The sequence below is a fragment of the Pelodiscus sinensis genome, chromosome 9 (genome assembly GCF_052426305.1).
Source record: "Pelodiscus sinensis isolate ZL-2025 chromosome 9, ASM5242630v1, whole genome shotgun sequence".
Classification (NCBI taxonomy): domain Eukaryota; kingdom Metazoa; phylum Chordata; order Testudines; family Trionychidae; genus Pelodiscus; species Pelodiscus sinensis.
In genome coordinates, this window is record NC_143060.1 from 21,885,900 (window position 1) to 21,902,442 (window position 16,543).

General features: G+C 43.1%; 1 protein-coding gene across 9 annotated transcripts in view; it reads left to right on the forward strand.

Annotated features, from left to right (window-relative positions):
• Positions 1-11,705: 11,705 nt before the first annotated feature.
• Positions 11,706-16,543, forward strand: part of LOC102448257 (methylcrotonoyl-CoA carboxylase beta chain, mitochondrial-like) — a 45,871-nt gene continuing 41,033 nt past the window's right edge. For 3 of the 9 annotated variants that reach the window (XR_012905911.2, XM_075936221.2, XM_075936223.2), the window contains exons 1-2: positions 11,706-12,021; positions 13,852-14,173. Coding sequence is in view for 8 of the 9 variants with exons in the window: in XM_075936221.2 (XP_075792336.2) it covers positions 13,977-14,173 (197 nt within the window). In the remaining variant the exon portion in view is untranslated. Of the gene's footprint in view, positions 12,022-12,162; positions 12,333-12,581; positions 13,032-13,851; positions 14,174-16,543 lie in introns of those variants that run through there. The other 6 variants (XM_075936222.2, XM_075936224.2, XM_075936219.2 and 3 more) reach the window with 6 other exon arrangements.

Below are 16,543 nucleotides of genomic sequence, written 5' to 3' on the forward strand. Positions count from 1 at the left end.
CTAGACTACATGGCTCAGTTGACAGAGCCATGTAGATGAGGCAAGATGACAAAGGGAAATGAAGCGGCGATTTAAATAATCGCTGCTTCATTTAAATAAAAATGGCCGCCACCCTGTGCCGATCAGCTGTTTGTCGGCACAGCGCGGCAGTCTAGACGGGGATCTGCCGACCCCAGAACCCTTTGTCGGCAGATCCTTCTAAGCCTTCTAAGACATCATGTCAACAACACATCAGGAAAGATGAACTACAAGATTCCAGACACTGTCAGTTGCTGAAATCCTGTTCCTGATCTAGGTCTAGCTAGCCGAGGATAAACATTCTGGTCTCTTCTGCACCTGCTCCCTTAGTTATGGCAAACTGTTTAAGCATAAAGGAATAGATTTTATTCTCTCCCACATCTAGTGGCTCACTTTTCAATAACACCATGATGCTGTTAAACCAAGGGACAGATCTGGGCAAGGCCATAGGCATCAGCTAAGAACTGACAAATTCAGAGCTGGAATGCAAATCAGCCCACATGTATGTTAGTTTTGTTCAAAAGAGTAGGTATAAGAATGTATTCATGTTTAAACTCTATGAAATGCTTGCTGCATGCATTAATCTCACTTGTGATGTTTGTAATCCATGATGTAAGGAAATATGTAAGTTTCACTTTATAACTTGAAAAATGTTTGCTCTGGACTTATGAACCCAGTCCAAGAGGACTATCAATAACTAAGTGGGCTGTTATAAGAAAAAAAGCTTTGTTAATTGTTCCATCTATAGATGGAGAAGTATGTGCTGAAGGTTTCCTCCCAGTGGTTTGTATGCTGGAAAAGTGAAATATATCAGCAGTGATCAAACTGCAGTTCCGTGAGCTGCATGAGGCTCCTTTACAGTTCAAGTGCTGCTTAGGGAGCCCTCCACATCCCCACCCCTTCTCACCTAAGCGACTTGGGGAGTGAGCTTGGGGTTTTGTCCTTCTGCAGGATGGTAGAGCTAGGGGCTTCTGCCATAGATGAATGGTGCCTACTAAGAGGTAGTCTAGAATCAAGGGGTTGGGAATGACGTCGGGTGGTGTCTCTGGTGATTCTGCTTCACCCATTCAGAGAACCTCCTCCACTTGAACAGGTACATTTTCCTGGGGGATTCCCTCCTACTATTGATGAGTATTTGTTGCATTCTTTTTGAACAGGTAATTTCAGCATCCTGGATCCATGAAGGAGCTATGCCTTCAGATGAAATCTCTCTTGATCTGGATGGAGAGTTTTGCCATGAGGTTGTGTGAGGAGGTCACGTTGTCAGAGAAAGGTGTAGGGATTTGCTGCCAATAATCTATACAAGTATGGGAACCGTGTTTGTCTCGACCATGCTCGTGTGATGAATATTACTCGTGCGTGATCTAGTCTGATCTTTGTTATTACTCTGTGGATCAGTGGGAGTGGTGGGAACGTGTATAGAAGAGGTGCGCCCCATTTTAGAAGAAAGGCATCTCTTACAGTGTCTTTGCCAAGTACTGCTTTCAAATAGTATAGATGGGACTTCCAATTGGTTCTGGTTGCAAACAGGTCTATGTCTGGTTGTCCCCTTTTGTGGAATACCTCTCTTAGGCTCAAGAGTCTAGTTCCCACTCGTTGTGATGGAAGAAATTGCGGCTGAGGCTGTCCATTGCCACGTTGAGTATACCTGGCAGGTCTGAGGATATGGGGGTGCCGTGGTATGTAATGCACCAATTCCAGGGTTTCACTGTTTCTATGCCCAGGGAGTTGGACCAGGCTCCCACTTGCCGATTGATGTAATACATGCAAATGGTGTTGTCCATCATGATGTTGATCATCCTGTGCACTATATATGGTAGGAAATAGCAGCATGCATAACAGACAGCTCTGTGCTCTAGCAAGTTAATATAAAGTGTTTATTCATTGTAGGACCATTTGCCTTGCACTGACTGGGCCCCAAGGTGGGTCCCCCACCCCATGAGAGATGAATCTGTCATTATGGTAACTGTGGGCATGGGCTGTTGAAAGGGCATGCCTTGCAGTATATTGTGAGGTTGTGTCCACCAGAGTAGGGAAGTGAGGATATGCGGTAGCATGGGCAGTTGTACGATGGTGCCAAGTCAGGGAGTGCTACAGATGGTGCTGAGGGTGGCGTCGGAATCGGTGTATGGGGTGGAGACATCTCAGAATGGGATCTCTTTGGTGCTGTATCTGGTGCCATCTCCCACATTGTCTTATGAACTAACTTGAGGTGTTTAGTTGGCGAAGTGGAAGGTGGGGCCAACGGTGCCAATGATTTCTGTTTAGACTCAGAATGAGCTCTCTTGGGCAGCGCTGAGTGCTTAGGTAATGCCATGCTTGTCACCCATGCTCACCCTAGATGAGTTTGGTGCTGGAGGCAGTGATCTCACCGGGGAAACCTGGGTTTTTGCCTTTGCCTTGTCGGATGAGGTAGAGGGATGACCCCTGTCCATACCTCTTGGTTTGGCTGCATTTTTGGAGCAGGGTGGTGAGTCATCTTGCACAGGTTGGAGAGACTTCTTATAAAGATAGGTCTTTAGCCTGTTGGTGTGGTTTTGGCGAGTTCTCACAGTCAGGTTGAAACAACGCGAGCATTTCTGCATCATGTGTGCCTCACCGAGGCACTCTGTGTATGACAAATGACCAAGCATGGCCTCTCTGCACAAGTGCTTAAAACCTGGGGAACAAGGCATGTTGACAAACCCAGTAAAAAAACTATGGTTTTTTCTTCTTTTTTTTCCAAACGGGCTTTTTTTTTTTTTTTTTTTTTTTTTTTTTGAGGAACAGGTTCACAAACTTGAAAGTGAAGAAGAACTGAGGAGATTTATCAAATATTTTTGTGGTTTCAGATGTGGAAGGGGCGAGTTGAGGGGAGCGCCGTCTGCTGCTAAGGACAGTAGAGAAAGAACTGAAGCCGCACCACACGCGTGCCCAACAAACACCAATGGCATGAGGAGGTGCTACAGCACACGTGCGGCGCAGCAGGGTACTGCCAGAAAAATTGCCAGTTGCCAGCACAAGGATACACCAGCACCCAGAGTGGAGCACCCATGGGGACATCACTTGAAGAAGAAAGAAAAGTTATTTACTTGTTCCCATAATACAAGAACTAGGGGTTATCAAATGAAATTAATAGGTAGAAGGTTTAAAACAAACTAAAGGAAATTTTTCTTTACAGAGCGCATAGTCAACTTGTGGAACTTCTTGCCAGAGGATGTTGTGAAGACTAGGACTTTAAGAGACTTCAAAAAAGAGCTAGATAAATTCATGGAGGTTAAGTCCATTAATGGCTATTAACCAGGATGAGTAGGAATGATGTCCCTAGCCTCTGTTTGTCTGGAAATGGATGACAGGAGAAGGATCACATGATGACTACCTGTTGTGTTCACTCCATCTGGGGCATTTGGCACAGCCACTGTTGGCAGGCAGGATACTGGGTTAGATGCACCTTTGGTCTAGCCCAGCATGGCCATTCTTATGTGAGCTGGTGCTCATGGCTCCCGCCCACGGCAAAGTGGGTGGACGTGTAAGCTCAGGGTTTCCTGCCCACAGCACTCTTAGCTCCAGTCCTGGGAGGTAGAAGGGTGGAGAGGCAGCAAGGCTCAGGGCTTCCCACATGTGACTCCAGCCAAGCAGGGGTGTGCCAAGACTTGATGTGAGCCAGATGAAATTAAGCAATGGTCTGTATCCAGCCCGTGAGCTTTAGGTTTTGCAACCCAGCCCTAGAGCCTAGGATAGATTCAGTAAAAAAATATGAATACAAATAAATAATTCATGGCCCATGCAGATCATAGAGGACTGTGTATATGTATGTTTGTTTATGTGGCCTAATATCCCACAACTTATTTCACAAAGGGCTCCACAAAATCTAGAGCCAGTCTGGGCTAAGAAGCGTGATATGGTACCAAATTCTGACGATATATACCACTACAGCTTAATTGACTTCAATATCACACTATACCAAATTATACCAGCTAAGGATCTGGTTTTTAATTTTTCCCATAACTACTCTCATATCTTCAGGCCAATTCAGTGAATTCCCTATGTTCTCTCATATCTTTTGAAATCTACAACAATAATATTTCTAGCATCTCTTAACAATTGCAGTCACTTCATGCAGCTCCCTGGCACATCTTAAACCTTCAGGCAGTTTAGCTTCCTTTCTCAGAATTTCCAGGATTTAGGTGGTCAAAAGCAAATATTTTTTGTCACTTTTGTCTGGAATTGGTTGAGCCTGATTTCAAATTACAGAAGCCCCCCAAAATGCTGTGGTTTTGGATCAACCTTTTAGCTCTTTTAGGTAAACAAACAAAACCCCACTTTAATATAGACAAACAATTTCCAGGCCATTATTGTCAGAATGTAAACGAAAGGCTTTGGGAGTATTAACAACAAAATATAAATAAGAAGCAGCAAAACTAAGAGTGGGGCTTTTCCTTCCTTTGTTATGGCATTCCAACTGTGTGTTCTGGTTTCTCCTAGCATCCAAAGCACATGAGAAAGTTTCTAAATAAAATGGAGAAAAAATTCCACTCACCAGTCTGACTGTTCATTAAATGGTAATGTTGGGAGCATTTTAAACTCTAAGCAAATTTCAAATCCATGTTAAAGTGAGCAACTGTATAAACTTCTTCCTCAGTGCTGACACAGTTAATTGCACATAATTACGTAGTACGGTCCATTTGTTCTTAATACTCAAAGTAAAGATAGAAATTTTAAAAATAAATGGTCTAGGGTAACAAATAAAAACTTTGCACCTTTCCTACATATTTTTCTTCCATTCAGTATTCATTAAGGCAAGGATGTTCTATGCTAATTCAACAATAAAGACAGAAAGTCTAGACTTCAGCTGAAGGAATATCATAAATCAATGAGAATCTACTTGCTTTTAATTAAAATAGTTGCCATTCACACCTGGTTGCCTTTTGGAACAGTAAATTAATAACCAAATTTTATCAAGAACATACAAACATTCCCTTAAACACTTCCTCTTTACCTCTGTAGCATTATCTTTTACATATAGTTATTTATCCTTTGGCTTGAAGCCAGTGTTCAGTTTTCAGCAGGGTAATGCCAGTCCAACAACAACTTAGGCATGTAGAAAAGTAATCAGTATTAATGGACTGTATTTTCATCATTGACCCCATCTAGTGGTCAAAATATATTTTTACAAAATAAGGCAGGCCCTCACACAAAGCAATACTAAAAAGTATAACAACACAAAACTAAATCTCAACAATCTCCAACCTCAAACAGAACAATACCAGTGCACTTAAATGCAATGTTGGAATTTTACTGATAGGAATAGCATGTCTTTCAGAAAGGAAGTCTAAGGCTTAGTTACTGAAGGATGAAAAGTGAGTTTTGCATGTGAATTATGATATAGTAATCAGTACAGGCAAATGCACAAATATATCAGGACCAACTAAACTACTATAGAACTTAAGTCTATAGCCTGGGTGAGCAAAAGGGCTTCCGGAGGCCTGATCCGGCCCGCCAAAAAGGTTGGTCCAGCCCATGGAGGTTCTGCTGATCCTCCGTCCCCAGGCCAATCAGGCCCTAAGGACAGGGAAACACGCAGCAGAGTCAACCCTGGCAATTGACTAAGCATCACATGCCAGAGGACAGGGAGTGAGAGACTTCGCGCTCCCCTACCCCAGGCCAATCAGGGCCTGAGGAAAGGGGGGAAGCATGGAAAGTCTCCTCCTGCCCTGCAAGAAGCATGCGGGGCGAAGAAGCGTGCACGCTCCTTGCAGGACGGGAGGAGACTTCATTCACTCCCTTCATCCCAAGTCCTGACTGGCCTGGGGGTGGAGGGAGCACACGAAGTCTCCTCACACCCTGCAAGAGTCTCACACGGGGGCTACGTCTACACTGGCCCCTTCTCCGGAAGAGGCATTCTAATTTACAACTTTGGAATAGGGAAATCCGCGGGGGATTTAAATATCCCCCGCGGGATTTAAATAAACATGTCCGCCGCTTTTTTTTCAGCTTGGGGAAAAGCCGGAAAAGAACATCTAGACTGGCGCGATCCTCCGGAATAAAGCCCTTTTCCGGAGGATCTCTTATTCCTACTTTGAATAAGAATAAAATCCCCCTCCTTAGGCCCTTTGAAGTAGGAATAAGAGATCCTCCGGAAAAGGGCTTTATTCCGGAGGATCGCGCCAGTCTAGATGTTCTTTTCCGGCTTTTCCCCAAGCTGAAAAAAAAGCGGCGGACATGTTTATTTAAATCCCGCGGGGGATATTTAAATACCCCGCGGATTTCCCTATTCCAAAGTTGTAAACTAGCATGCCTCTTCCGGAGAAGGGGCCAGTGTAGACGTAATCCCAGAGTCAACCACCAGCTGCTGCTTTTAAGCCAGCTCCCCCCAGCACCAGCTCCTACTGCCCCCCCCTTGCTGCCTCTGATACCAAGGCAGAAAAGGGGGTGGGGCAGAGCAAGTAGTCAAGGTAATTATCGGGTAATCGACTACCTGCATACATCCCTAGACATAGGTTTTTATCTTTTGAGCTACTCGCTGGCAGTAGAAGGATTTTATATTCTATGTGGACCAGCCAGTAGAGGGAGATATAATCTCATCTATTTAGATAAGATTGTAGCTAGATCCTTCACATTGCCACCAGCGTGGTTTCAAAAAATTCCACAAGCATTTCTTCTGTTAAATAATTAAAAACAATAGCACAGACTATTACATGCATTTCTCATGTAAAATAGAGTCCATAGGGGTAATAATTTAGAACAACCAATCTTCAAAAATGATTGTTATTTCTAACTTTTAATATTATATACAAATTCTTTTATTCTCAAACTATTTCCTCTGCCTATTTTAGGAAAGTTATGTTCAGTGATATATTAGTCATTGCTAAATTATCCTTAAGAAGTCTTATTAATATGTATGTCTGAAGATCTATCTGGCAGGAATGCATTTTAATGATGTCGCTGAAAGGCAACAAGCTATAATTTCTAGAAGAGTGTTATGTCATGACCAAACAATAGCAAACTCATTAAAGCAGCCCAGAAATAGTGTTCTGGGTAGAAGTAAAAATTCAAATCCATTTTAATATTTTAATTACAATTTTAATTAGAAAATGTTTAGACATCTTGCCTGCATAGTTAGAACATCAAATGATTTAGAAATATCCTTGCTGTTAAAAGTATTTAAAAAATGTAATCTACGGATTCCAGTTCTGTTATCTGCAGCCTGTGTAAAATCCAAATATGAAAGGAACAGTCGGAAACTAAACATTCTGTAGCCCATTCATTAGTCTCCATCAAACTTAAAATTGTTAAGTAATTAAAATATGTAGCCTACAATCTCCCCAGAAAATAACTAGAGGCTCCAGTGCATAGGCTGTAATGTTCCATAATAAAGTCTAAACTTTAAAATCAAGGACATGATATACAGCAGCGGTTTTCGACCTTTTTTTCATTTACAAACCCCTAAGCAATTTTGAATGGAGGTGCTGTCTTTGGAAATCTTAGACATAATTTGTGTACTCCCAGGCATCTGTGGAGCATAGGTTGAAAACTACTCATATACAGCATGGCTGAATCTAGACTGGCAAGTTTTTCTGCAAAAGCAATTGCTTTTGCGGAAAAACTTGCCAGCTGTCTACACTGGCCGCTTGAATTTGCGCAAAAGCACTGACGTTCTACTGTCCGAAATCAGTGCTTCTTGCGCAAATGTTTTGACGTTCCCGTTCGGGCAAAAGCCCTTTTCTGGAAATGCTTTTGCGCAAAAGGGACAGTGTAGACAGCTGAAAACTGTTTTGCGCAAAAAAGCCCCAATGGCGAAAATGGCGATCGGGGCTTTCTTGCGCAAAACCGCGTCTAGATTGGCACAGACGCTTTTCTGCAAAAAGTGCTTTTGTGGAAAAGCGTCTGTGCCAATCTAGATGCTCTTTTCCGCAAATGCTTTTAACGGAAAAACTTTTCCGTTAAAAGCATTTGCGGAAAATCATGCCAGTCTAGAAGCAGCCCATATGTAAAAGTATCTGGGCATTAATGTGAGTGCTTTAGTTTTTTACATTTTTTTGTGATGAATATCTGCTTCTTCCTCCTAAGGCAAATCAACACTTAACATAACCAGTGCTTTCTGAATAATCCTATTGTATCTAACAAAGCAACATGCTTAAATACAAACAAGAAAGGGCAAGAAGAAATAGAACAGCAACAGAGCTAATGAAGGGAGAAAGGTTGAGGGAAAGAATAAGCAGGGATTGGAGAAAAGAAAGGCATAGCAGATGAGGAGAAGAAAAAGCAAGACAGACTCTAGATGAGAGGCTGGCAGTCTTAAGAGCCAAACTACATCAAAATTCAGGACAAGTGGTCGACAAAGAGCCAGTATAAGAATGCCCATTTGCATGACTAAAGATACACAACTTAATATTATTAATAATTGACATAAGGATTAATAATAGCATAAAAGAAACATCATATTCATAGACTTTAATGGGAGTTCTGCTGCTGTATCTTTTTGTACATTTCTTTGAAGTTTCCACCATAACTGGACAAATTCAGGTTCATGCACGCATTCAAGCTACATAAGAACATAAGAACAGCCGTACTGGGTCAGACCAAAGGTCCATCTAGCTCAGTATCCTGTCTGCTGACAGTGGCCAGCACCAGGTGACCCAGAGAGGGTGGACCGAAGACAGTGATCAAGCAATTTGTCTCCTGCCATCCCTCTCCAGCCTCTGACAAACAGAGGCCAAGGCACCATTTATCCCCTGGCTAATAGGGGGACCTAACCTCCTTTTATGGACCTAACCTCCATGAAATTATCTAGCTTCTCTTTAAACTCTATTATAGTCCTAGCCTTCACAGCCTCCTCTGGCAAGGAGTTCCACAGGTTGACTACACGCTGTGTGAAGAAGAACTTTCTTTTATTAGTTTTAAATCTGCTACCCATTAATATCATTTGGTGTCCTCTAGTTCTTCTGTTTAGGGAACTAATAAATAACTTTTCTTTATCGGCCCTCTCCACACCACTCATGATTTTATATACCTCTATCATATCCCCCCTCAGTCTCCTCTTTTCTAAACTGAAAAGTCCCAGTCGCTTTAACCTCTCCTCATATGGGACCCGTTCCAAACCCCTAATCATTTTAGTTGCCCTTTTCTGAACCCTTTCCAAGGCCAAAATATCTTTTTTGAGGTGAGGAGACCACATTTGTACACAATATTCAAGATGCGGGCGTACCATAGTTTTATACAGGGGCAGTAAGATATTCTGGATCTTATTTTCTATCCCTTTCTTAATAATTCCTAGCATCTTATTTGCCTTTTTGACCGCCACTGCACAGTGTGGAAGTTTTCAGAGAACTGTCCACAATAACTCCAAGATCTCTTTCCTGATTTGTGGTAGCCAAATTAGCCCCCATCATACTGTACGTATAGTTGGGGTTATTTTTCCCGATGTGCATTACTTTACACTTATCCGCATTAAATTTCATTTGCCATTTTGTTGCCCACTCACTCAGTTTGGTGAGATCTTCTTGGAGACCCTCACAGTTTGCTTCTGTCTTGACTATCCTAAATAGTTTGGTATCATCTGCAAACTTTACTACCTCACTGCTTACCCTTCTCCAGATCATTTATGAATAAGTTGAAAAGGATTGGTCCCAGGACTGACCCTTGGGGGACATCACTAGTTACCCCTCTCCAATCTGAAAATGTACCATTTATTCCTACCCTTTGTTTCTTGTCTTTTAACCAGTTCTCAATCCAAGAAAGGACCTTCCCTCTTATCCCATGGCCATGTAATTTACACAAGAGCCTTTGGTGAGGGACCTTGTCAAAGGCTTTCTGAAAAATCTAAGTATACCATATCTACTGTATCCCCCGTGTCCGCATGTTTGTTAACCCCTTCAAAGAACTCTAATAGATTAGTAAGACAGGCTTTCCTTTTACAGAAACCATGTTGACTTTTGTCCAACAAATTATGTTCTTCTACATGCTTCACAATTTTATTCTTTACTATTGTTTCGACTAATTTGCCCGGTACTGAAGTTAGGCTTACTGGTCTGTAATTGCCAGGATCGCCTCTAGAGCCCTTTTTAAATATTGGTGTCACGTTGGCTACCTTCCAGTCATTAGGTACGGAAGCCGATTTAAGGGATAGGTTACAAACCACAGATAATAGCTCAGCAATTTCCCATTTGAGTTTTTAGAACCCTTGGATGAATGCCATCCGGTCCCGGAGATTTGTTAACATTAAGTTTTTCTATTTGTTCCAAAATCTCCTCTAATGACACTTCAATCCGGGACAGTTCCTCAGATTCTTCACCCACCAAGGACGGTGCAGATTTGGGAATCTCCCCAACGTCCTCAGCCGTGAAGACTGAAGCAAAGAAATCATTTAGTTTCTCCGCAATGGCTTTATCGTCCTTGATTGCTCCTTTTATAGCTCAATCATCTAGGGGACCCACAGGTTTTTTAGCAGACTTCCTGCTTCTAATGTACTTAAAAAACATTTTGTTATTTCTTTTTGAGTTTTTGGCTAGCTGTTCCTCAAAATCTTTTTTTGCTTTTCTTATTACATTTTTACACTTGATTTGACAGTGTTTATGTTCCTTTCTATTTCTATTTATTTATTTATATTTACATGAGTAAATTTATTTATTTATTTCTATTTACACGAGTAATTACACATTTTTAAAATGCTGAATTAATTTTTCATTTTAATTTACAAAGTTGCATGTGTTTTGGGAATGCAAGAGAGACATGTTTGGTTTCATACTAAGCCATATTTGGCTCAAGAGCCATAGGTTGCAGACCCCCCCATTCTAGATTCACAGACAGAATACTTAAACTGTGATAATGTGAATAGTGGGGGATATCACAGAAGCATGGATGAGAAGTGTGTCACTGAAACACAGGAAAATCCTTCACATAAGAACAGGATCAGCAGTGTAACGGCGGTGGGGGGAGCAGTTGCCTCTGGGTGCCACACTAGGGGGGCACCAATTTAGTTCCCCTCCACCCCGTCATCCCTTGGCTCACCTGCTTGCTGCTGACTGGAGCCTCCTCCCTGCCTCTCCACACCCAGTCTGACCCTCTCTATCTCCGCTGGCCCTGGCCCCAAACTGGAGGGGATGGGGGAAAACACAGTACAAGTTCCAACCCCCCAGGGTCAGGCTCAGACATGTGCCAGATTTGGGGTCCTGCTGCATAGCAACGGCAGCTCGGGGGGGGGGGGAGGAGGGGAGAGGGTGGTGGTGCAAATTTTGCCTTTGCCCCCAGGGTGCAGAACACCCTTGCTATGCTTCTGAGTAGGATACATTAAAAACTGCCTTGGGTTGACTACAAAACAATGAGTTAACCTTGATATAAATGCAGCTTGGCTAATCTGCACTTGCATCTGCAAAGGGTGAAATGGAAACAGCAGAAGAAAGCAGGGAGTCAGAATTAAAGAGGAACAGGAGGGAAGAAGGAATTGATGGAGATGGCACAGTGAGAAATAAGACAACCAGGATTTGAGGGGGAATAAGGGAATAAAGGACAAATGAAAACAGACACAAGATGAGAAAAGCTCTTGAGAGGAGAACAGATAAGGAAGAAAAGCAGGTGGAGAGGAAGGCAGAAGTAAGAAAAGGCATTTGAATAGCTCATCCCTAGACCTCTGCAGACCAGGCCGGGCAAAGACAGGCAACAAGCAAAAGTGAAGGCGGGGCGGCTTCCTCTGATGCCTGCTCTGCACATTTGGCAGAGGCGGTGACATCTGCGCGCTTTGCGGGTTGGCGAGCAGGAGGAGATGAAGTTGGGGGGGGGGGACCGGGCGTGGCCCCCGCTGTCTGGGACTCTATGGACGGCGTCCCGGCCGGGTTCCGCTCGGGCACAGGCCCCGCAGCCAGGCACTAGTTGAGGAGCACAGGGCCTAGGCTCCACAGCTGTCCCCCTCCCCCACGCAGGACAGCGCGGGCAGACACAGGGGCAGGTCCCGGAGCTGGGGAGAGGCCGGAGGCGGAGTCGCTCTCTGGGGCCCGCGGGACAGGGACGCGTCCAGCGGCTGCTGAGGTGGGGGCCCGGGAGCGAGCTCCCGAAGGCGGAGGGGAGGGGCCGCGCGCGAGGCTTCTGAACGCCGTTAAACGGCCGCGCAGGGGCGGGACCCGCACGGGACTTTCGCTCGGAACGAAGCGTTGCGGGGGGGCGGGGCGGGTTAGAGGTTGAAGGTCGCGGGGCGAAGCGGGGCCTGCCTGGGCTCAATCCCGCGGCGGGGGCGGGTGAGAGTTGCGTCTTGGCTCCGCTTGGCCGGATCCTCCCGATTCTTAGAGCCTGGCACCGAGCTCGCTGCGCCGCTGGACGCAGGGGCCTGCAGGCTCCCCCTGGTCCGTTCCCCATCCGTCCCGTCTCAGCGCCATTCCCGCCCCGGGCAGGCCCTGCGCTGTTGGGGGACAGCAGAGGCAGGGGACGCGGAGCCGGCGTGGGCAAGGCCCATCATGCCCAAACGTGCTTACGCCTGGCCCGGGTGGGCAGGCCCGGCTTCTCCCGCGGCCGATTCCCGGGGTGCTAGGCGCCCGCCAGAGCAGCTGTGGGTAGGGGAGGAAGTAAGGGGGGGAGGGTTGTCACGGCTGGTTCAATTCCCTGCTTTGCCCAGACTTCCTGTATGAGGAGGGCAGCTCCCCGCTGTACAGTGGGTTGGGCCACTGCTCTCTTTCACAGCAGGGTTGTGAAGAGCCCAGCTCAATGAGGAAGAACCAGGGGAGCCCTAAATGAATGGCTGTAATCAGATCAGTGGTCTGTCTAGCCCCTGTCATATCTCGGATAGGTTGTGGGGTTTGGGCTTAGTCTATGGAAGAGAAGAGTGAGGGCAGATTTGATAGCAGCCTTCAACCTGAAAGGGAGTTCTAAAGAGGCTGGAGAGAGGCTGTTCTCAATGGTGAGGGATAACAAAACTGAGGAGCAATGGTCTCAAGTTGCAGTGGGGGAGGTCTAGGTTGGATATTAGGAAAAACTATTTCACTAGGAGGGTGGTGAAGTACTAGAATGAGATCCCAAGGGAGCTAGTGGAATCTCCATCCTCAGAGGTAATAATATCCTGGCTTGGAATGATTTAAATTGGGAGTGGTCCTGCCTTTAGCAAGAGCTTAGACACATGACCTCCTGAGGTCTCTTCCAACACTATGATTCAAAGGGGCACTATCCTGTGCTCCCTCAGGAAGGGTCAGAATAGGCAATAAAGTACATATGAGACAGCCAGAGAAGCAGGTGCCTCCTGTAGTCAGGCAAGCTAGCATACAATGGTCCCCTGTAAGCTGAGCACTTGAGCAACTGTCCAGCAGAGATTCAGCTGATTAGCAGAGTGCCCATAGCTGCTCACAGTAGCCAGCATGTGTTTCTATTGGTGGTGCACATCTTCACATTCCTCAGTGCAAAATTTATTCTGCCCAAGGATGGAAAAACGTAGAGGAAACCTTGGTCCCTGGTGTATAAATAATGTAGCTCTTACACTTGACCTGCCCACTTTTTAATAACTGAATACTGCTCTGTAAATGAGGGTGAACCTTTTCAGTCACCTGGGGGGAGGTGTGCTAACTCTGCCATTGATCATTAGCATAGTTTTTGGAGCCCAATTTTCAAATATGCCCAATAAGTACAGCTCCAAACTAGTCTTTTATACTGGAGATGCTCTGTAACTCTAAAATTAGTCTCTACTATTTAGTGAGTATTTAATTCACTGATAAACAATATTAAATAAATGAAAGAATAACTTGAATTTAGATTTTTAAGGCTTAGCATTTGACAGTTGTCACATAAAAATGAGTGCCCATTAGTTTTCATCCTTTCAAATGAAGGGTCTGGATTTTCATTCTGGAAATAAAAAGCTGTTTCTCTTTTAATTCCTAGGGTCACATCGGAACAATATCACTTTATGCTCACTGTGGAGACTCTCCTAGCTTCATGTCTTCAAGGATCCAAACCTTAACTTCTTTATTCATAAGAAATTATAAAGACTTCTGCAGGGATAGACAATGTGGACACTACAAAATAATTTCTGCAATCTTATAAAAAAGACTGTCCCCACATTTAAATGTATGTTTCCCCATTATAACAAAGCAAGATATGGACAGTATATAAAAACCTTCCCAATTTTAGATGGAAGTATCCCTTCTGTATGTGAACATGTGTTTGAAAAAAACTTAAGGAATAGCGAGGCTTGTATTCAAAGGTAATTAGCCATTATTGTAATCTTTTTGCAGTATTATGTATATAAACTAGACTATACATGCAATAGCCTATAGATAGTTTCAGGTGCCTTTAAATTCAGTCAGTTAACTTAAGAAATCTGGAAATTAAGATTTTTAGCAGGTTTTTGCCACTTGAAAATTTGAAATGATTCCTTTGCTGGTGCTTACCTGGACATGGCCTATTAGCAAGATATTTGTTCAGCTCAGAATGTCAACCTATTTATGTAGGTGCCTGAATATCAGTTGAAGTTTCCAGTGTTAGGGATCTCAATTTAAAACTAAAACTATGTTGTTAATTTGCATATATTGTTAACAAATAATTTTAAGAACATCAAAATTTACCCAGTGTTTAATTTCTAATGCAAAGATGGTAGGGACTCATACTTTTTCAAAACTCTAGTGAAATAGATGACAGTTATCTCCATTAATCATGATTCAGTATTAAAAGGAGGAAAATTATTTTCTTTTCATATATTTCTTTCTTTTATATATTTGTCTTTAAAGATCATATGGCAACACCTCTGAAGCATGCTACATAACCAAGCCATGGAAAAATATTATGCCCCCTTGTGGTGGTATTTAAAAATAGTAACTTACAATTCTTTGCTTTTTCTCATGAGGCATTTAAACTTAGTTTCCTTGCAGGAAGCCAAGGTAGAAATAGTGAATAATGTACATAATTGTTCATGGATTTTTTTTTTTGTCAAATAGTACTTTTGGTTAAGAGTTACATTTGCAGTTGAAATATATATATATATATATATATATATATATATATATATATATATATATATATATATTTTAAAACAAAATTGTACTTTACTTTTGATCAGGTGATTTTTAAAAAGGAAATTTACTGTTTACCATTTACTCTGTTTCTTATTTGCACTGTGCTGCTCAGGTAATAAAAATAACTAGTCCTTTTTAGTTTTGTGAAAATATAATGCAACGTTCACCAGCTTTAAAACGTTCTTTGTGCAATGAAGTTAAAGATTAGTTTTGTCGTGCCTGTACTAATGGATAAACTGTTTTCAGCACTTGAGAAGAACCAGGGAAGAAGCCAGTAAATAGTTTCTTTTTCTAGAATAGCGTACCTTCATGCTTCTAGCTTGCATCCCAGACACATTTTTCAGTCGATTGTATACAGCCAAGCCCACGATACCACTGGATTTGATCCGACCCCACAGAGACAGTCACCTACAGGATCTTTACAGAGCATTTCTAAAACTGAAATACCCACCTGGGGAAGCGAAAAAACAAATTGACAGAGCCAAAAAAATACCCAGACATGAGCTACTTCAAGACAGACCCAAAAGAGAAAATAACAGAACTCCTTGTTACCTACAGTCCACAACGCAGACCCCTCCAATGCATTATACACAATCTACAACCCATCCTGAAAAATGATCCCTCACTCTCAGAGGCCTTAGAAGAAAAATCTGTTCATGCTTACAGACAACCCCCTCACCTGAAATGCATTCTTTCTGATAACCATGCCACACAACCACATGATAAACCTCCAGGAACCCTGCCCTGCAACCAAAAAAGATGCCAACTCTGCCCACATATCTACACTGACAAATTCATCACTGGAGCAAACAACATAAGCCGCAAAATCAAAGGGTCATTTGACTGTACATCCAGTAATTTGATCTATGCCATCAAATGACAGCAGTGCCCACTGCTATATATATTGGACAAACTGGACGGTCTCTGCAGGAAAGAATCAGTGGACACAAATTGGATATATGTCAAGAGAATATACAGAAGCCTGTTGGTGAGCATTTCAGCTTGCCTAATCACAGTCTGATAGACCTGCAAGTAGCTGTCTTGTCACAAACCAGCTCTACAAGCCAAATACACAGAGAAAGCCTGGAATCCCAGTTCATCCACAAATTCAATTCACATGCTAATGGACTCAATCGTGATATGGTCTGGTGGGGACTCTACCTACTTAATAACCACTGAAGGTGCCAATAGCTCCCTGAGTGGTATCCTTCCTGTTTTAGGAATCTTATCTATTGACTTTGATTTTGATCTGCTTAGGTTTAAGTACCCATTCTCCAAATACTTAATGATGCTCTGTCTCCCACCCCCCTCCTTTTTTCTTTCTTTCCCCCTTCCTTTTCCCCTCTCTTATTTATTTCAAGTTTTATCCCCAACTCATAACTCAGGTTATCTGAAGAAGTGGGCTGTGTCCACAAAAACTCATGATACCATCGACATGTTTTGTTAGTCTATAAAGTGCTACCAGACCATTTGTTGTCTTTTTCTGAACCCTAAAAGTAAGGCTTGCTAAAATTGAATTAAAACTGGTAAACTGCGAAGATCAATATTTGCAGTGAAAATTC